The sequence below is a fragment of the Salvelinus sp. IW2-2015 genome, linkage group LG6.1, assembly GCF_002910315.2.
Source record: "Salvelinus sp. IW2-2015 linkage group LG6.1, ASM291031v2, whole genome shotgun sequence".
NCBI classification, from domain to species: Eukaryota; Metazoa; Chordata; class Actinopteri; order Salmoniformes; family Salmonidae; genus Salvelinus; species Salvelinus sp. IW2-2015.
Genome location: NC_036845.1, coordinates 29,624,562 through 29,647,111, shown reverse-complemented (window position 1 = coordinate 29,647,111; position 22,550 = coordinate 29,624,562). Strand labels below are relative to the sequence as shown.

At 47.0% G+C, this 22,550-nt stretch overlaps 2 protein-coding genes across 2 annotated transcripts in view; one reads left to right on the top strand and one right to left on the bottom strand.

The window, feature by feature from the left end:
* Nucleotides 1-6,764, top strand: part of LOC139027809 (mucin-4) — a 19,291-nt gene extending 12,527 nt beyond the window's left edge. The window contains exon 2 of the mRNA XM_070443770.1: nt 6,040-6,764. Within this exon, the coding sequence (XP_070299871.1) occupies nt 6,040-6,205 (166 nt within the window). The 3' untranslated portion in view covers nt 6,206-6,764. The remainder of the gene's footprint in view (nt 1-6,039) is intronic.
* LOC111964784 (dedicator of cytokinesis protein 2-like) overlaps nt 1-22,550 on the bottom strand; it is a 169,685-nt gene that overhangs the window by 80,534 nt on the left and 66,601 nt on the right. Inside the window, 2 exon segments of the mRNA XM_070443843.1 lie at nt 9,689-9,784; nt 17,776-17,918. Coding sequence (XP_070299944.1) covers nt 9,689-9,784; nt 17,776-17,918 — 239 coding nt within the window.

Here is a 22,550-nt window from a genome sequence, read left to right as displayed (position 1 = left end):
ATGCTGGCCTTGATGTGGGCCATGACCAGCCTCTTGAAGCACTTCATGATGACCGAGGTGAGAGCGACGGGTCAATAGTCATTTAGGCAAGTCACCTTGTTCTTCTTGGGCACTGGGATGATGGTGTTCTCCGTAAAGCGGGTGGGGACTACAGCCCGGGACAGGTTGAAGATGTCCCAGAAGATGCCATCCAGCTGGGCAACACACACACTCTGAGGACACAGCCAGGGATCCCATGTGGGCCGGCGGCTTTGTGAGTATTCACTCTTTTGAGAGTTTTTCCTCAWGTCAGCCTCGGAGAGCGAAAGCACCTGGTCGACCGGAGCAGCGAGAGTCCTCCTGAATGGCTCAGTATTGTCTGCCTCGAAGYGAGCATAGAATGTGTTAAGCTTTCCTGGGAGGGAGGCTTCGGTGGGCACCGCACAGCTGGATTTGCCTTTGTAGTCTGTGATAGTCTGTCGCTCTTGACACATGCAAAGYGAGTTGGTTTGAATTGTCGAACATCAATTCAAGTTTGAGTMTGTGTCTTGTTGCATCCCTAATRGATTTGGGGAGCTCATACCTGCAWGCCTTGTACSCGTCGCACGCCACCGAGTCATCGGGGTTCGTTCTGCTGACATTCRATGCTGCAGTACGGGCTTGTTRTTGTGGGTACAACATCATCAACACATGAAGCTTGTAACTGACGATGTACTGTATATTCCTCAATGTTAATGGATGAGTCCTGGGTAGATGAATCGTTGAACCTATTCCTAATAGTATTCTCAAATCAATCCTGCAGCATCGAGTCTGCCTCTGTCCTCTGTGTTGGTGGCTCCCTCTTGAGTTGCTGCTTGTAGGCGGGGAATAGGAGCAGAGAGACGTGATCTGATTGGCCGCAATGGGGGGCGGGGTATGGCTGAGTTTGCTGTGTGCCGCCTTGGTGTTTGCTTGTGGCGGTATGTACCCAGCTGTCATAATAACCCACGAGTATTCCCTTGGCACATAGTAGGGTCGGCATTTTAGCATCAGAAACTCCAGTTATGATGAACAGGATTTCGCAACGCTTTCAACTTCGGTACACCGGGAATTGTTTACGAGGAAACATACCCCTCCCCCAGACACTTACCAGATCCCCCTGAGTCTTTGCAGAAGCCGCCGTTCAATCCATTCGGGATATGGAGAAGCCATCTGGTTGAACGGCAGAGTCAAGTGAATTGTCTGTAAGCCATATCTCAGTAAAAACAAAAGACACAGCATTCCCTGATGTTCCTCTGCGATTGAAGCCTAGCTCTGAGTTCACAAAGTTCCTCTTCCAGCGACTGGACATCAGCTATCAGGATACAAGGAAGAGGAAGCCRTGTATCTTCGTCTTTTCAGCCGAGTCCTTTTCCTTCCTCTTCTTCGTTGCCTTAGGTCAACTCGGCCAGGAGAAATAAGCAAGCCGGTAAAGTTAAGCAGGAACCGGGAAGACGCACCCCCTCCTCAGTGCCGCCAACAGGTAAAAGTCCTTGTGATGTCATCGACAGTAGCAACAAGAAATTCTCCTAGTCAGATGCTGCCCTGTACAAACACCCTACAAAGTACCCAGCAGCAACATCAGCATTCTCCACCTCGCTCTCCATTCTCTGTATCGATGTGACCTAAATTAGTCATTAAATGCTAGAATCCTTAGTTGCCACATCCATTTGTGGACTTATGAATTTATAATAAATACCCATTGATTCTTGAAGAATATAAGCTTAGTTTAACTGTTGTACCCAATCAGAACCCAAAATATAAGCTTGTTTTACTCAATATTGGTAAACAACGTAAATATATTAAACACCGTACAGCCTCAAAACATGGCTAAAACTACATTTTTTATATCATGGATGGTCAGTCCCTACATCCATAGCTCTGTCTATGAATTTGAGAGTGGTTACATTTCTCCAGGCCCATCCCTCAGCTTTTTACACAAACAGAGGTGGGGTCATCCCTTTGTTATTGTTTCAATTAAGGACTCTAACTTTAACCAATCAGGACGTGCAKCTCTTTGCTAACTCGCTATCAGCCCACCAGATCTCCTCCTCGTCCTCGTCTCCTCCTCCTCTCCTCCTCTGTAACCAGGAACAGCATTAGCTACAGCAGGAGTTCACATCTAATCRGGAATAATTAGGACCGGAGGGAAGGGTGGCAGAGATACCGGCTCACACAGGGGCCCCCCAGGGCCACAGAAAGCAGCTCAGGGGCCCCCCCAGGACCTGTTTCGGCAGATAATATCACAGGACCGCTAGGAAGTCCCTGAATAGCTAGTGAACAGCAAGGAAGTCCCCCAGTGAAGTTCAAAGTGAATGTTAAATAGAATACATTACTGTAGTAGCCTGAATCACTACTGCCTGAGTATGAACTATCTAGTAATGATCTACTATTACCACTGGGCACACTCCTCAAAGACTACCACACTGTGTTGGTAGACGTCCCAGGAATTTGGATTTAAGTGTAATCTTCTCTCTCCTCTCTCTCTCTTCTTATCTTCTTCTCTTCTTCTCTCTCTCACTCTCTCTCTCTCTCTCTCTCTGGCTCTCTCTTCTCTCTTCTCTCTCTCTCTTCATTCTCTCTCTCTTCTCTCTCTTCTTCTCTCGTCTTCTCTCTCTCTCTTCTTCTCGTCTCTCTCTCATCTTTCTCTCTTTCTCTCTCTCTCTTCTCTCTCTCATCATCTCTCTTCTCTCTTCTCTCCTTCTCGTCTCTTCTCTCTCTCTCTCTCTCTCTCTCTCGTTCTCTCTCTCACTCTCTTCCGTCCTATCTCCATTCTCTTCTTTCTAAATAAAAGGAATCAAGTATGTATTCTAATTTTTCCCAATAGAATTATGGCTGGGTACACACCAACCACACACACCACACGGGATACAACACACACACACCACATAAACAGCACACACACCGACCACACACCAACCACACAACCAACCAATACACACACCACACACACTTCACAACACACACACACACGCTACACACGAACGTACATACAGTTAATATCAAACAGAGAGAAGGATTATTATTACATCATTTGCCGATCACTTTATTGTGGATTATGGCCACAACATACACACTACATTTCACAGTCATACGTCATTTTCTTGACGTGTACAGTATGGTTGTTTCACACACTCAGCGGCGACATTAGAGGGGATGGGGGGATGAGATGTAGTTAGAAGAGAGAGAGAGAGAGAAGAGAGCAAGACGTCGTGGATGGAGTTCCCATCTCATGATTTGAGTGGGAAAACGAATTTTGTATGTTTGCCTGGGCTGCAGATGTTTAGTATTTGTAATCTAATTATCTGATCGTGCAGAGAAGACAGAAAAGGAAGTTCTGACGACAAAAAAACACAATCGAAGCGTACGACGCAGCGACACGAACACACACACCACACACACAGCACACACACTACACACACCACACCACACACACTCACACCACCACACACACACACACACAACAACACATCCTACACACACAACAACACACACACAACACACACACACAGAGTAACAAATGTAATAGTGCCAAGCGGCGGGAACAATTAAGCGGAGCGGCTTTCCAATGAGGCGTATATCCCCAAAACACATAGGGGAGGACATAACAGAGAGATAAAGAAGATGAAGAAACTGAGATACGAGGAGAGAGGGGGGGGGGGGGGTGGCGAGAGGTATGGATAAACATGCTCGTTCTTTAAAACACCCTAGAAAGCACATGCTGCCGGCAAGGAATGTGTAGGCCAGGGTAATGCTTATTTTTTTCGCATTTGTGTGTGTGTGTGGTGTGTGTGTGTGTGTGGTGTGGTGTGTGTGTGTGTGGTGTGGTGGTGTGTGTGTGTGTGTGTGTGTGTGTGTGTGTGTGTGTGTGTGTGGTGTAGTGTGTGTGTGTGTGTGTGTTGTGTGTGTGCGTGCGTGCGTGCGTGCGTGCGTGTGCATGCGTGGTTTCAGTGGTAGCACTCCTCCTCTCCAGTGCTTTATCATTTATTCATATTCCTTTCCTCTCCCCTGCGTCTGCATCTGTGCTTTTACCTCTCTTTCATGTCTTCCGGTCTCTTCATTTCTCCTCTTTTCCGGGGACATTCTAACCTTACCTCAACTCTCCCTCTCCCTCTCACGGCTCTCTTTCCATTTACTCCCCCGTCTTTCCTCTTTCTCTGTATCTTGTTTTCCCCTCCTGTTTTCTCAACTCATCCTTTCATCATTTCAACCACCCTTCCTACCCCGCTACTACTCATACCTCTTCTCTCTCTCTCTCCCTCCTCCTCTCTCTCTCTCTCTCCCTCCTCTTCTCTCTCTCTCACCCTCCTCCTCGCTCTCTCTCTCCCTCCTCCTCGCTCTCTCTCTCCCTCCCTCCCGCTGTTTCCCCTTTAGAAGTCCCTGTGCATTATGTATATCGGACGCCTCCTCTTCCCACTCACCGCTGTGTCATTTGAGCGGTTTCATTTGAGGTTTTATTTGTCAGGAGAGAGCAAATACGATGACTGAGTAGGCATAGGAATTTGAATGGGAATAAATTTTTTGGTCTCCCACAAGGATAGTAAAACAAACGTGTGTGTGTGTGTGTGTGTGTGTGTGTGTGTGTGCGCGCGTATCTTCTATCCTCCTGTCCTTCCTTCATCGTAAGCCTCATTAACTCCAGATGCTTAAACCCTACGCAACTCATCTCATTACACACAACTTTGTTTTGCTATTGTTGTGTGGACCAAACAATTAATTCCCATTCAAAATCCGATTTTCCCTTATCCCTAACCCTTCACCCTAACCTTAACCCTAAACCGCTAACTCGAACCCAAACCCATAACCATAAGTGTAAACCTAACCCCTAAACCTAAAACAGCATCAATTCATTGTCTTCCTCTCGTTATTGTTTGCATCTCATTGAAGCGTCGACCCCTCTGTTGACCCCTCTGTTGACCCCTCTGTTGACCCCTCTGAGCCCTCGGCCTCCATTGATCTCTAAGGCAAGCAACCGCCCAATGTTTACCCACCCTCTCCAGACCGGACTGACTTGCAATATGCAGACAGAGCAGGAAGTTGCAATAGGCACCGCGCAACAAAATGTTTGATACCATCACAAACAGAAACCGTCTTCAACCTAACCCCTAACCCTCATTCTAACCCTAATCCCTAAGCTTAAAATAGCCTTTTTCCTTGTGGGGACCAGCGAAATGTCMGAATTTTCCTTGTTTTACTCTTATTGTGAGGACTTCTGGTCCCCACAAGGATAGCAAAACCAAAAACACACACACAAACTTTCAGTGCACACTCAAACTCCACTGCAGTATGACCCGAAGCATTAGCCACTTTAGAGAGAAGAATATATATTATATTTTATAAGTATTAAGAGAGAGCGAGAGAGAGAGGAGGAGGAGAGAGAGAGACAGAGACAGAGCAGACAGAGAGGAGGAGAGAGAGAGAGGAAGAGAGAGAGAGATGAGGCAAGGGGAGGGAGTGCTTTGAAAACATCACAGGGGAAATACGTTTTTCACTCAGCCCTCTCTTTTAGTTCCAACACTTTAGGACGACTCTCTACTTCGCTCCTCCTCTGCTCTCTCTTCCTCTCTCCTCCCACTCCTCTCATTACTCCAGCCTGTGATATAGTGGTGCATGAAGCGTAAGAATTCTGTGAACGTGAAATTACTTCAGTGTGTGTGCGTGTCTGATTGGGTGCATAGGCATGCACTTGAATGAGCACATGTGTTTTCAGAGGTGTTAAGCATGTGCATTGATGTGCGTATGTTACTGTGCACACCTAACTGCATTTATATCAAAGGGCATTTGAATAAGTACAAGCAATTTATGTGTGCGTACGTGACTAACTTTCTCCACCTCTCTCCCCCTATTTTCTCCACCTCTCTCCCCCTCTTTCCTCCCTTTTTCTCCACCTCTCTCCCCCTCTTTTCTCCCTTTTTCGTCACCTCTCTCTGCCTCTTTCGACCTCTTTCTCCCCCTCTCTCACCTTCTCTCTCACCCTCCCCACTCTCTCTTCCTCCTCTCCCACACTCTCTCCCCGCACTCTCTCCACCTCTTTCTCACCAGTGTGGAGCATGACTTCAGACAGCAAGAGGGGAGGTTCCAGCCAGTGATGGAAACTCTAGATGGGGTTTACGATGTCCCCCTCCCTGTCCCCAAACCTCCCCCCTCCCGCCCCAGCACCAAGGCCCGCGTCAAGAAGCTACGCAAGAAGTGTTTCTGGTGGCTGTAGATACACATCCGTCGCCGGGGGGGTACAGTCGCCATGGAGAAGTTGCGGGCTGCTGTTACCAAAGGGATTGGACAGGTGTGGGTCGATGGACCATGGCGACTGTTCCTGTGTCTTTGATGTTGCTATAGGAACTGTACACCTATTATGGTATCTGAGCTACAGAGATGCTACACCTGAGAAACAGTTGGAGTGTGGATAACATGGAGAGCAATAAGTTACCATGGGCAACTCTATGAGGTGTGGACCAACTGATAGAGTTCAAGTCTTGGGATCACTGGTTACTGGATTTTGACGAGACACTAAACTGAGTGACTTTGTCCCCGACCAACAGAGTTATTGTGCTACTGTGCTAGGTTGGACACATAAGGGACACGGTTTAAGAGTGTCTAGTGGTGACTCTGTTAGGTCAAAGGTCCCAGTGCTTGAACATAGATGAGCACCTATTCACATTCCACTACCTACAGAGTGACCAGCCCATCTACAATCCCTTCAGAGAGTGACAGGCCACGTAACCAATCAACACACGCTTTCACCAGGATTCTCCCGCAATACGCAAAACGAAAAACGTTACTAATTCAATACCAGCCACAACAAATTATACACACACAGCTATAGCACTAAACACATTACTTACTTACACACACACACACACACACACACACACACACACCACACACACCACACACACACACCACACACACACACACAAACACACACACACAACACACACACACACACACCACACACACACAACACAAACACAAACACACACAAACAATGAATCCCTCTTACACTATGAGCTTTCATTTTTCCACAGCGCTATTGGCTAAAACACAAGCTCAACCAATAATAATCTCAACCTTTCCTTCCAAGACCACACCCTATTTACTGTTTAACCAATAATCAGCCCCGGACCCTAACCTGCCACATCAGTGCTTTTTAATAGATCGCTCTTCCCATCCCCATGTGTGATCTCCCACAATGCTTTTCTCTTCCATTTCCTCTCGCTGTGTTGTTTGTAATAGTTATATTGGGATCCAATAAAAGTGTGTATTTTAAACAGAACATAATTTCCTGCTTGAACAGTGATTCCCTATTCCCACGATGACACACTTAAAGCACTACTGACTACCACCACTTAGGATGAAGCTGTGGTACTATGGAGGAATGGTAGAAGCGGATGGGTGAGTCCGCGGAGGGCTTTAATGTGGTATTTCAAAGGGTATAATAAAGGTCACTAAACTGAAAGAAAGTCTACAGACTGAAACAATCAGTAGTTTCCCAAATACGTGCTGTGTTTAGACCCACCTATAGCTTGGGGAAATTGCTTGTCTCCCTTCAAGTAAACACTAAGTAAACAACTCCATTGTTTTTAGCCAGAACCCAATTTTAAGCCGTGGCCCAAACTGAATTGGCCACAACCCACCAGCAGGATCCAAACAACAATTTGGGAAACACTGAAAGGACTGAAGAGAATGATTTAGAAAGCAGCCAGTGTAATGCAGTACTCTACGATCGAAAGCTCTTTCGAGAAACTTCTACATCAGGCCTGGGCAATTCTTTTCCATGGAGGGGCCACATTAGAATATATTATTGCCATTGTGGGCCAGAATCATATTACAGGAGTATACATCATGTGTAGGACTGTGTTGACAGATATAGCTACTGTAAATCACGTCCAGATATGCTGCCTTTTTGACTTTTTAACATGTACAGAAATAAACGACTTCCCATGTTCTCCTTTGGTAAGTATTTTCATCATTTAACATGTAACAAACTACGGGCAGGGAAAAGTACACTGTGCATTCAGCACCACGGACAGAACTCTTGTTAACGGGTATGCACAAACACACAAGAAAGAGAGAGAGAGCTCAACATTACATTTAAACTATTCAATCAGTGTGAGGAGTACTGATGGGCACTGACTAGAGCAGTGAAGTCCGGTATAGTTTCTGACGTCGCTATGCTCAGGATTGCTGAGAGATGAGAGTCAGTAAGAGATGACCTGTGCCTTGACTTGTTATATTTCGTCACTGAAAATGTCTGTTCACATACAGAGGTTGACCCAAACAGTGCAAACATCTTCGGAGCATGACTCCTAATCTTTGGAAAGCTTTGTTCATCGAGAGATGCATAGAACCTCGTCACTGACATAGTTTCGAATAGTTCTCCAATCACTGCATCAGACTGAAGATCGATAAGCTCAAGTTGCAGGTCAGTGGGAGCGTTTTCCACATTGAAGGTGAAAGGAGAGGAAACCAACAGCGTGTCATTTTCCAACACTTTGAAATCGTCAAAGCGACGAGAAAACTCACCGTTCAAAGTACGCAGCAGCGATGTATACTTCTCCCGCTGGTCACCTGATAGGGAACAGACTAGTAGTGTCGGAAGGTGGGTGAGATTGTTGGCTTCTACTTACGGGTCAGGAGAAGTAATTTTCCCTTGAAGGTTTTGATGTGCTTAAAGGCCCTTCTCTTGTCGTTTGGAATTCAGTTCATTCATGAGGGCCATGATGTCCAWGGTGAAGGCAAAATCAGCCAACCATTCTTTATCTTGCAGTTGAGGGAAATCCACATATTTTCCTTTCATTTGCAAAAACTCAGGTCCCACACCCTTCAGGTCCCACACCCTTCAGGTCCCACACCCTTCAGGTCCCACACCCTTCAGGTCCCACACCCTTTTAAGCACATTCTCCAAACTCAGCCATCTCACTTTTGTGTGGTAGGGGAGATATGCATGACCCGACTCTGTCTCTTGCAACAGTGAGACAAACTGCCTGTGGTTTAAAGATTTTGCTCTTATGAAGTTTACCACTTTAGTGACTGTATCCACAACATGGCTCATTTTCAGAACACATTTACAGAGCACCTCCTGATGAATGCAAGAAAATAATTTTCCCGATCTGGGTTCAGCTCAGCTACTTGATCTTGTATCCTTTTCAAAAGGCCAACGTGTTTTCAGGCACCCATCAGTGGTCACATTGGATAACTTTTCAAAACTCCCAGCTTTGCCACACACTTACTAACCTCCTCCAATATATMTTTCCCTGTGGTTGTGCTCTTCATTGACTGCACTGAAGCAAGCTCCTCTGTCATTTCAAAGTCTGTGGTTATGCCTCGTAAGAATATCAACAACTGCGCCATGTCACGTGCATCACTGCTCTCATCCAATATCAAATACGTTTTTTTCACAACTTTACTATCGCTAATTCTTTACGTGATCTGAGCATGATTCCGCGGGCTGTATTGAATCAGGTCGCGAACCGCATACGGCCCCCGGGCCGGCCTTTACCCAGGCCTGTTCTAGATGATCTACATGTGCACAACTTACAGTAGGAGGTAGGATTGAGACTAGGGAAGCCAGTATGGGAACCCAAGCCAGCTTGTTTGGAGCAAAACCCTGCATTCGTGTAATCTCTCCAGGAGCATGGTGGGCTGGTCACCAGTGGGGCTAATGCTTAGGGGGGTCGTTTGGATTACTCACAATCAGGGCATGCTCACGACCCATGGTAATGACCGTACGGTTGATGGTCCTGAGGAGACTGACCACAATGTCCTGAATATGCTGGAATGTCTCACCCTGAAGGAGAGAGACGAGAAGAGAGAGAGAGAGGAGAGAGAGAGAGAGAGAGAGAGAGAGAGAGAGAGAGAGAGAAGAGAGAGAGAAGAGAGAGAGAGAGAGAGAATAAAAAAGAGAAAGAGAGAGAGAGAAAGCAATGTCATGAATCAGTTGACCAAAAAGATACTTTCCTGTCAGTTTTTTGGACAGAATCAATATGCATGCCCTAAACTGCGCTCACTATGACTGTTCATCGGCTCTTTTTGTAGATCTCTGCAAAAGAAAATTCCCCAACCTTCTCCAACGCACTCCATTTTCTCTCTCTGAGCCTCGCCAAAGTAATTCACTGTCCCCCGTTACAAAATGTCCCCAAAGGAACAATAATAAAATCAGTGACAGCCTCTGTCACCGCACATTTCTGATTGTTACTTATATGTAGGGGTTCCCAAATTTTTTCACTCAGCCCCCCCCCCTCCCCCCCCCCCTTCCAGCATTGGGAAACATCAAGTGCCCCACCTGCACGCGCCATGTCGATTTCTATGGGCACAAGCACCGTTCATGACACAAACTGTTCACACCCCTCACGATGGCGGAGAGAACATTTTGCAGGTTTAAAGGTTATTTCCTGCAATTCTATACATGTCTATTGTGTATTCATGTGATATGTGAGTGACTCAAACAACCTAGAAAAACGTTAGCTGACATGGGCTAGTTGATCTGGACAATTCTGACAAGTTATAAATATCTCTCGAAGGTCCACAATGACTGACATGACAAGAGGTACTGATGATGCATTACCCAATTTTGAAATTGCACCTTGTGCATTCTACTATTACAACTTTCAAGAGTTAAAAAAACAAATAAAAAAAACATGGGACAAACACTTTACATGTAACTTCAAATCAAATCAAATGTTTTATTGGTCACATACACGCGCTTGGCAGCTGTTATTGTGGGTGTAGCGAAAGGCTTGTGTTTCTAGCTCCGACAGTGCAGTAATATCTAACAGTTTCACAACATATACCCAATTCACACGAATCTAAGTAAAGGAATATATAAGAATATAAGAATATATCAATATATGGACGAGCAATGTCAGAGCGGCATAGACTAAGATACAGTAGAATAGTATAGAATACAGTATATACATATGAGTATGTAAAAAAAATATGTAAACATTATTAAAGTGACTAGTGTTCCATTTATTAAAGTGGCCAGTGATTTTAAGTCTATGTATATAGGCAGCAGCCTCTAATGTGCTAGTGATGGCTATTTAACAGTCTGATGGCCTTGAGATAGAAGCTGTTTTTCAGTCTCTCGGTCCCAGCTTTGATGCACCTGTACTGATCTCGCGTTCTGGATGATAGCGGGGTGAACAGGCAGTGGCTCGGGTGATTGTTGTCCTTGATGATCTTTTTGGCCTTCCTGTGACATCGGGTGGTGTAGGTGTCCTGGAGGGCAGGTAGTTTGCCCAATGTCTGCACCACCCTCCGGAGAGCCCTGTGGCTGCGAGTGGTGCAGTTGCCGTACCAGGCGGTGATACAGTCCAACAGGATGCTCTCAATTGTGCATCTGTAAACGTTTGTGAGGTAGTTTTAGGTGCCAAGCCAAATTTCTTCAGTCTCCTGAGGTTGAAGAGGCACTGTTTCGCCTTCTTCACCACGCTGTCTGTGTGGGTGGACAATTTCAGTTTGTCAGTGATGTGTACGCCGAGGAACTTTCCACGCCGAGGAAGCTTTCCACCTTCTCCATTGTGGTACGTTGATGTGGATAGGGGGGTGCTCCCTCTGCTGTTTCCTGAAATCCACGATCATCTCCTTTGTTTTGTTGACGTTGACTGAGAGGGTATTTTCCTGGCACCACACTCCCAGAACCCGTCAGGAAGTCCAGGATCCAGCTGCACAGGGCGGGATTCAGATATGGGTCTTCGAGCTTAATGATGAGATTGGAGGGTACTATGGTGTTGAATGCTGAGCTAYAGTCAAWGAACAGCATTCTTACATAGGTATTCCTCTTGTCCAGATGGGATAGGGCAGTGTGCAGTGYGATGGCGATTGYATCGTCTGTGGATCTTTTGGGGAGGTAAGCAAATTGAAGWGGGTCTAGGGTGACAAGTAAGGTAGTTGTTTGGTTCAGACACCTTTGCTTTCTTGGGTACAGGAACAATGGTGGCCCTCTTGAAGCAAGTGGGGACAGCAGAGTGGGATAAGGATTGATTGAATATGTCCRTAAACACACCAGCCAGCTGGTCTGCGCATGCTCTGAAAACGCGGCTGGGGATGACATCTAGGCCGGCAGCCTTGCGAGGGTTAACACGCTTAAATGTCTTACTCACGTCGGCCACGGAGAAGGAGAGCCCACAGTCCTTGGTAGCACTGTGTTATCCTCAAAGCGGGCGAAGAAGGTGTTTAACTTGTCCGGAAGCAAGACATCGGTGTCCGCGGCATGGCTGATTTTCCTTTTGCAGTCCGTGATTGTCTGTAGACCCTGCCACATATGTCTCGTGTATGAGTCGTTGAATTGCGACTCCACTTTGTCTCTATACTGACGTTTTGCCTGTTTGATTGCCTTGCAGAGGGAATAACTACACTGTTTTGTAGTCTGCCATATTCCCAGTCACCTTGCCATGATTAAATGCGGTGGTTGGCGCTTTCAGTTTTGCACAAATGCTGCCATCTATCCACGGTTTCTAGTTAGTGTAGGTTTTAATAGTAACAGTGGGTACAACATCTCTTGTACACTTCCTGATAAACTCAGTCACCGTATCAGTATATTCCTCAATATTACTCTCAAAAGCTACCCGGAACATATCCCAGTCCGTGTGATCAAAACAATCTTGAAGCGTGGATTCCGATTGATCAGTATACTCTACTATAAGCCGCCTCCAACTTCRTTGTAGAGAATTTGGCAGTACATCCAACTGGCCTCACAACTTCAGACCACGTGTGTGGGCCCCATGATGGCGGAGGGGTTATGGTATGGGCAGGCATAATCTAAGAACAAACAACAGATTTGCATGTTATCAATGGTAATTTGAAGGCACAGATATAGCATGACGAGATCCTGAGGCCCATTGTGAGGCCTATTTTTTAAAGGTATCTTTGACCAACAGATACATATCTGTATTCCCAGTCATTTGAAATCCATAGAGTTCCTCACATGAACTGTAACTCAGTAAAATCAATGAAATTGTTGCATGTCGCATTTATATATTTTTTCAGTATATACAGTACCAGTCAAAAGTTTGGACACACCTACTCATTCAAGGATTTTTCTTTATTTTTACTATTTTCTACATTGTAGAATAATAGTCAAGACATCCAAACTATTAAACAACACATATGGAATCATGCAGTAACCAAAAAAGTGTTAAACAAAAAATATATTTCATATTTGAGATTCTTAAAAGTAGCCACCCTTTGCCATGATGACAGCTTTGCACACTCTTGGCATTATCTCAACTAGCTTCATGAGGTAGTCACCTGGAATGCATTTCAATGAACAGGTGACCCTTGTTAAAAGTACATTTGTGGAATTTCGGTTTGAGCCAATCAGATGTGTTGTGACAAGGAAAGGGTGGTAGACAGAAGATAGCCCTATTTGCTAAAAGACCAAGTCCATATTATGGAAAGAACAGCTCAAATAAGCAAAGAGAAACATCAGTCCATCATTACTTTAAGACATGAAGGTCAGTCAATCTGGAAAATTTAAATTACTTTGAAAGTTTCTTCAGGTGCAGTCGCAAAAACCATCAAGCGCTATGAAACTGGCTCCCATGAGGACCGCCACAGGATAGGAAGACCCAGAGTTACCTCTGCTGCAGAGGATMAGTTCATTAGAGTTAACTGCACCTCAGATTGCAGCCCAAATAAATGATTCACAGAGTTCAAGTARCAGGCACATCTCAACATCAACTGTTCAGAGGAGACCGTGTGAATCAGGCCTTAAAAACRGTTCTACCCAAACTAGTTCTAGCCATATCAACAGTGTGTATGTGCCAAAAGAGAGAGGAAGAATAATTGAATAATGAATGGCAAGGATGTGTGTGTGTGTGTCATCACAGTGTGTGTGGCCTGTCATGTCTATGCATGATTTAAAGGGATTGATTTGGGGCAGGCAGGCATGATTAAATGAAATAAAAATTTCTGACTTTGAGTCACTGGATACAGTCAAGGTAAACAGAGCGGAGGGAGTGTATCATCACACACACGCAGGTTTGATAGAAGCAGCTGTTCCTATAACTGAATAACTAAATCTGATTGCATCGTTTTTGTATCGTATCTCTCCCCCAAACCCACACTCACCTTGACAAGCACACACAGACACCCTCGCCTCAGTAAATCAGAGGCACACAATGCTTCCTCTTCCGCAAACTCTTTCTCACAACCCCTCCTGCAGCATCACACCCAAGCACACGCACGCACGCACGCACGCACACACACACGCACGCACACACACACACACAGTGTGTTATTCCCCAGGACATTCGCATCGGTCTCTCCCTTCTCTAGTTCAAAGAAATATTTGGCGTGACAACTTAATCAGGTACCCTCTAAATCCCCACGGCAATCACTCAGTCTGCAGCACAGTGAGGAAGCATCTACTGGAGGTGGAGAGGAGAGGAGAGAGATTGAGGAGATGAGAGAGAGAAGAGGGAAAGGAGAGAGATGGCGATGGAAGGAGAGAGACAGGGGGGAAATAGGGATGGACAGAGGGAGGGAGGAGGGAAAGAGAGGGGAGAGATGGTGAGAGAAGAAGGAGGAGAGAGATGAAAAAAATAGAGGGGGGCGAGAGAGGAGACCGAAGAGAGACTGTGTAAATGAAATGGAGCACGCAAAACTATGCAAACCCCATGGCGATACCTTCTCTCTCCTCCATCGTTTGTCTTTTCTCCTTGCAAATTGTCTTTCTCTTTTTCTGTGATGGATCACACTTCAGCCTTCCGTACTCTTTCTCTCTCTTCCATCTATAAGTATTCCATTTTATCCACCCCATAATCCCTCTCATCATCTCTCTATGAATTGTGGTTTAATGTATTATTTCCCCCCCCCTCTTTCTCACTCACAGATCTAATCCCTCATATTTGCTCTTTTTGTCTGTGAGACACCAGGCAGATTGACTTGTCTGTAATCCGAGTGTTGCTACACAGGGGTAGGGAGATATTATATTGGCACGGTTGCGTCTGGGACAGAAAAATAATCACGCCATATGTTGTAGAGCTCTCCTAAGCGCACCAAAGCCAGGACTCGCTAAGACTTAAGGGATTCAACACAGTAGATTAAACTGCTAGAGGCAGAGAGGCTCTAAACCCAGAACACATACGGTACCTCTAGACTACCTCTGTCTGTCTCTGTCGGATGTAAAGTCACAATTCACCCTCAAACTCCCTTTAAGTTCATTTGTTTATCCGTCCCTCCGTCTCCCTCTCGTTCTCTTTCCTTCTCTCCCTCTCCTTCTCCCCCACCCCYTCTCACTCTCTCCATATTTTCTCAGGATTCATTAGTGCCAACAAAGTAAATAAGGGGAAAACGGTCATAACTCCCCTTCAAAGGCTCTGTGGGCTGTCAACAAATTGCTTAAGCAATTAACAAGCCGCTGTAGGATGTTGAAGACGTGTGTTTGTTCTTCACTCTGTGAGTGGGTGGGTGCGTTGGGTATCAGGTTGCATGGCGTACGTGTCAGCAGGTGAGCTCAGTGATCGATCTACTACTCACTATGTCACTATGTGTGTGATTGGTAAGTGCCCCGGCACGAAGCGTTCTGATTCATCCGTATCAATCAATCACATTTAAGTTATAATGCCCTTTTACATTCACATTTCAGCCATCTGGCAGACACTCTTATCCAGAGCGACTGACAGTCAATGCATTCATCTTAAAATAGCTAGTTGAGACAACCACATATCACAGTAAATACGTTTTCAGCAAARTCAGTACTTTTAGGAAAAGACAAGTGCAGTTTTTTTTTTTTATGGGGGGTTGATTAGACAGATATCTCACTTTGAAGAGGCGGGTTTAATGGGTTTTTAGAAGAAACTCCGCTGTCCTAGTGTCAGGAGGAAGTTTGTTCCACCATTGGGATGCCAGGACAGACAATAGCTCTGATTGGGTTGAGCGGGAGCTGACCCCCAGTAGATTTGGGATGGTCAAGAGACCAGAGGTCCAGAACGGTGTGCTCGGGTTGGGCTGGAGGGCTCGAGCATAGCCTGGAGGTAGGAAGGGGCAGTTCCTCTTGCTGCTCCGTAGGCAAGCACCGTGGTCTTGTAGTGGATGCGAGCTTCGACTGGTGGCCACTGGAGTGTGCGGAGAGGAGTGTGGCGACATGGGAGAACTTGGGAAGGTGAAACACCAGGTGGGCTGCAGCATTCTGCATAAGTTACAGGGGCTTGACGGCACAAGCGGGTGCCCAGCCAAAAGACAGCTGCAGTAGTCCAGACTGGAGAGGACATGTGCTTGCATTAGAACCCGCACTGCTTCCGGTGTGAGGAAAGGATGTACTCTACGGATGTTGTAGAGCATGAACCTGCAGGAGCGAGTCACCAAGGGATCTTTGCMCTCTAGGAGGGGGACACCGTGGAGTTGTCAACCGTAATCGAGAGGTCTTGGAGCGGGCAGGCCTTCCTCGGGAGGAAGAGCAGCTCCGTCTTGTTGAGGTTGAGCTTGAAGTGGTGGGCCGACATCCAAGTGGAGATGTCTGCCAGGCACGCAGAGGTGCGTGTCACCACCATGGGTGTCAGCAATGATAGGAGAGACTAGAACTGAGCCCTGGAGGACACCAGTAGTGAGAGCAAGTGGTGCCGACRCAGATCCTCTCCATGTCACCTGGTAGGCGCGACCTGCTAGGTAGGATGCAATAAAGGAGTGTGCAGAGCCTGAGACGGCCAGCCCTGACAAGGTGGAAAGGAGGATCCAGTGTTTCACGATGTTGAAGGCAGCGGATAGATCTAGGAGGATGAGAACAGTGGAGAGGGAGTCAGCGTTGGCAGAGCGGAGAGCTGCCGTAACACAGAGGAGAGCGGTTTCAGTTGAGTGAGCCGTCTTGAAGTCTGACTGGTTAGGGTCAAGAACATCACTCTTAGAGAGATATGGAGAAAGTTGGTCATAGAAAGAAGGGATACTGGTCTGTAGTTTTTGACATCAGAGGGGTCGAGGGTTGGTTTCTTGAGGATGGGAGCGACTCTGGCCAACTTGAAGTCAGAGGTGACACAGCCAGTGATAAGGGATGAGTTGATGTGAGAAGTAAGGAATGGGAGAAGGTCTCCAGAGATGGTCTGGAGGAGGGAGGAAGGGATGGGGTCGAGTGGGCAGGTTGTCACGTCGCTGGAATCACTAGTCACAGGATTTCTTCTGGAGWGAAAGAGGTCAAGGCGTAGAATAGTTCTGTGCGAGTGGGACCAATGGACTCAGTATGCTGAGTGAATGAGGAGCGTATGTCTCCAAAGTTGTCCGCAGAAAGGGAGGACGAWTAAGGAGGGAGGAGAAGGTGGAAAATAGTTTCCCAGGGTTGGAGGAAGAAGCTTGAAATTTAGAGTAATAGAAAGTGGCTTTAGCAGCAGATACAGAGGAAGAGAAGGTAGAGAGGAGGGAGTGGAAGGATGATAGGTCCTGCGGAGGTTTAGTTTTCCTCMATTTTTGCTCAGCTGCCCGCAACTCTGTTCTGTGAGCATGCAGTAAGTTACTCAGCCACGGAGTGGGAGGGGAGGGCTGTGTCGGAAAGGAGAAAGTAAGAGTCAAAGGATGCGGAAAGGAGGAGCAACAACTTTCAAAATACATGCAGCCGGTATGATGCATTCTGTATCATATGATGCAAAATGCAGCATACCCTCTTGAAAACCTGATTGCTGACATGCAAAACATTGTGGGACTATATCAACAATGGACTAATAAAACAAATACCAAAAGATAGTTTTTAGGTGGAATTTTCCTTTAAGCTCAGACTATATCCAAGCATGGTGCTCTCTGATTGGTCAGTGTATCAGTAAGCTGTGTTCTGATAGGCTGTGTGTGTCTCACCACATTGTCTCTGCTGAGGACCTCCAGGATGTTGTTGAGCAGCTCCACGCTGTTCTTCCGGTCGTCATGAGGCCCCTGACCCATGTCCTTCAGCGCTTCGCTTAGCTCCCGAAGCATCATGGGTAGCAGGATGTCCCGGCACTCTGAGGGACACAACACATGTTCAGGATGGGCAAGTTCCATCCACATGCACAGACAACTCAAGCATGCACACACACGGGTGGTCAAAAAACCGTACACATGCAGTATGCAGGGAGTCTAAAACTGCACAAGCACACACAACACTTAAAGTCAATACTCTCCCCTCTCTACTCCCTCTCTATTTTTCCTTACCTCCCCCTCTCTCTCTAGCCGCAGGTAGACTCAGCACATTAAAAGCTCATTTAGGCAGAGTCTCGTTAGAGTCATTATCAACAGAGAGTAGGCAAGGCCTGGTGAGACAGCCTGGGTCAGACCTAGCACTCAATCACTGCACTGAGAAAGAGAGAGAGGACAGGTGGGAGAGGGATAAGGGAGAGGGAGGAGAGGGGAGAGGGGAGAGGGGAGAGGGGAGACAGGGTTTAGAAAGAGGAAGAGGAGGCAAGAGGGGGAGGGAAAAGGGAGATGGGAGGGGGAAAGAAAAAGAGAGCGATGGAGGACACTGACAAAAAAAAGAACACAGCTCAGTGATACAGAGAAAGACGGCATAAACAGAGGGAGATAAATAGAGAAAAAACAACAGAAACTGCTACTGTTTATGTGAATGGCGAGAGTACGAGATAAATCTCTTCTACTGTAAACATCTCCAAGCCAAACTGACCACTTTTCCCCTACACAAGTACTTCGCAAACATATTGGGTTACAATACAACCCACCTGTCTGGTGATCCATGACATAGTAAGTAAGTTAGTCTTGTCCAAGCCAGAATGGCCCATAGAGTACGAGTATATCTCACGTTTCTGCAACGTGAGGCAGCTTGATGAACAAGCACACCTCCTGGACAGGACAGTAGTCTGACATAGGGACATGAAATAGACTGAGACAATATTTATTCAACACAGGTGAGAGGCAGAGATGGGATGAGGGGGTGAGAAGGAGCTCAAATATTTTTTTGAAGTGTTGCCAGGTTCTCCAATCACAGTGTTACTGTACCGGCCAAAAACAAAATAACTCAATTACACAGCAAGCAATTTTCAAGGCCAAACCACTTCAACTCTGTGTGCGCGTGTGGTGTGGCGCGCGCGTGTGTGTGTGTGTGTGTGTGTGTGTGCGTGCGTGCGTGCGTGCGTGCGTGCGTGCGTGCGTGCGTGCGTGCGTGCGTGCGTGCGTGCGTGTGTGTGGTGTGAAAAATGAGAACAAAAAGGCCCAACAAATGTATTTCACCTATGACACATATAAAGGCATTGGATGGTGAACAACAGGCCTTGTGAGATAAATGTAAATGAGATAAATTGAAATGAGATAAATTGAAATGCTAAACTAGAGGAGACAATTTCTAATCTTCACCCACCAAGTACACACCAGGGTTGTGCTCAATTCAGAATTTTGGAATTAAAATTCAAATTGAATTGGATACACCCCACAGGGTGTATAATTTGAGTTTGAGTGACAAAAAGTAGAATTGAACTTTTTTAACTTTAAATTCCACACAGAACATGAGAGTTTCATTGAATTTGACAGGTCAGAATGCAGTATATCTGTCACACCCTGATCYGTTTCACCTGTCTTTGTGCTCGTCTTCACCCCCCATCAGGTATCTCCTATCTTCACCCATTATGACTGGAACGAATCAGCTTTCTGAGCAGCTAACCGATCGCTGCAGCTGTACACAGCCCATCTGTAAATAGCCCATCCAATCTACCTACCTCATCCCCATTTTGTTTTTATTAACTTTTTGGCTCTTTTGCACACCAGCATTTCTACTTGCACATCATCATCTGCACATCTATCACTCCAGTGTTAATTTTCTAAATTGTAATTACTTCGCTACTATGGCCTATTTATTGCCTTACCTCCTCACGCCATTTGCACACACTGTATATAGACTTTTTTTCTATTGTGTTATTGACTGTACGTTTGTTTATTCCATGTGTAACTCTGTGTTGTGGTTTGTGTCRCACTGCTTTGCTTTATCTTGGCCAGGTCGCAGTTGTAAATGARAACTTGTTCTCAACTGGTCTACCTGGTTAAATAAAGGTGAAATAAAATAAATATAAAATTATCCCGTTGTATTTATAACTGCGTTTTCTGTTTGTCTGTTGCGTCTTGTCCTGTCAAGTCCTACCAGCGTGTTCCCGTGTTTCCTGTGCTCTAGTTTTAGTTGTTCCCGGTCTTCCCAATTTTGACCATTCTGCCTGTCCTGACCCTGATCCTGCCTGCCGTCCTGTACCTGCCTGACTCTGATTTGGATTACGACTCTTTGCCTGCCTTGACCTACCGATTGCATGCCCCTTGTACTGTAATAAACTCTGAGACTCGTACTATCCGCCTCCTGTGTCTGCATCTGGGTCTGAGCCTGAGCCGTGATAGTACGAACTGGCCCTGACTGACCCAGCAGACCCGGACCAGCTCCGCAACGCTGTCTCCTCCCAAGGAGCCACCATTGGAAGACACAAGGAGTTACTTCAAAACCTTAAAGAAGGACTCCAGAACTTGGCAGAATGCCACGACTGCATTTTCAATGCATTGCTGGAGCAATTCCGTGGATATTCTACTAGACACCAAGCCTCTACGRTAACCCCCCAGACTCTCAGTAACCCCGATATCAGCCTCTACGGTAACCCCCAGACTCTCAGTAACCCCACTACCAGTGGCACTTCTCCCCAGCCTATCCCAGCTACGCTGGAGATCCAGAAACATGCAGAAGGTATCTCTACCAGTGCTCCCTCATCTTCGAGCTGCAGCCCTCTTCGTTTCCCTCGGATCTTATAACGCTGATGTTCAGGAGGGCTCTCGCCTGGGTGACAGCGGTGTGGGAGCAACAATCCACCGTTTGCCTCACTCTGGAGGAGTCCGTGGCGGAGGTTAGGAAGGTGTTTGATTCTCCGTTGTCCGGGAGAGAGGCTGCTCGGAAGCTACTCCAACTGCGGTAAAACTACCATAGTGTGGCAGACTGCGCGGTAGGGAGTGTTCATTCATCTGCCTCTCCCGCCTCTCCCGCTCTTCTTTGTGGAGAGGACCAGGCCCTGAGCCCGTGTATCGACTACCGGGGCCATCACAGTTCAAAAACGCTACCCTCCACCACTCATCTCCTCGGCTTTCGAACCTCTTCAGGGTGTGACCATCTTCTCAAAGATGRACCTTCGGAAMACCTACCATCTGGTTTGGATACGGGAAACAGACAAGTGGAAGACAGCCTTTAACATGGCTAGTAGGCACTATGAGTACTTGGTTATGCCATTTGGACTGACAAACACTCCCGCTGTGTTCCAGGCCCTGGTCAACGATGTGCTCCGGGACATGCTGTACCGGTCCGTGCTTGTCTACCTCGACGACATCCTTGTCTTCCCGTTCAACTCAAGAGCACGTCCTCCACGTCTGACAGGTCCTTCAGCGTCTCCTGGAGAACCAGACTCTCGTTAAAGCGGAGAAGTGTGAATTCCATCGCTCCACCATCTCCTTGCTAGGATACTGTCATCTGTGCAGGACATATACAGATGGATCCAGACAAGGTGAGAGCAGTGGTGGATTGGCCTCAACCCTGGGATTTCCAGGGTTTCTGGGATTTGCTAACTTTTACCGCCGCTTAATCCAGAGTTACAGCACCCTTGCTTCCTCCCTCTCAGCACTCACCTCTCCCAAGGTTCCGTTCACATGGTCTCCAGYAGCTGACGAGGTGTTCTCGGACATCAAACATCGATTCACTACAGCCATCTGGACCCGTCCGGTCAGTTTGTGGTGGAGGTCGACGCCTCGGATGTCGGAGTGGGGGCCATCCTGTCCCAGTGTTCTGCCCAGGACCAAAAGCTGCACCCCTGCGCTTTTCTCTCCCATCGTCTTACCCCTGCTGAGAGGAACTATGATGTGGGTAATCGAGAACTCCCCTCCGTCAAGAGGGCATTGGAGGAGTGGAGGCACTGGTTGGAAGGAGCGGAACACCCATTCTTAGTGTAGACTGACCAAAAGAACCTGGAATATCTCCKCACCATCAAGTGCCTTAACTCTAGGTAGGCTCGTTGGGCCCTGTTATTCACCCGTTTCAATTTCACTCTCTCCTACCGCCCGGGGTCCACGAATGTGAAGCCTGACGCACTCTCACATTTGAATAGCTCTGCTGCTACCCCGTCTGACCCCGAGACCATCCTCCCTACCTCCTGTCTGGCGGCTGCACTCGTCTGGGGTATAGAGAGCCTGGTCCGTAAGGCTAACCGGATGTTTGTCCCGGACTCTTCCTGTTCCCCGGTCCTGGAATGGGCACATTCCTCGAGACTGACCTGCCCCCCGGCTCCCGYCGGACCCTGGCTTTCATCTGACGATGCTTTTGGTGGCCTTCCATGGTTCCTGATGTCTCCTCATTCATCGCCACCTGCACTGTGTGTGCACAAAATAAGCTCCGGCTGGTCTTCTTCATCCACTCCCTCTTCCTCACCGCCCCTGGTCCCATATATCCCTGGACTTTGTTACTGGTCTTCCTCCGTCAGATGGCAACACCATTATCCTGACATTGGTGGATAGGGTTTCTAAAGCCGCCCATTTTATTCTCCTTCCCAAGTTACCCTCAGCCAAGGAGATAGCTCAGCCCATGGTGCAGTTCTCGTTCTGTAAGGCGTTCTGCGCCCTCATTGGGTTGTCGGCCA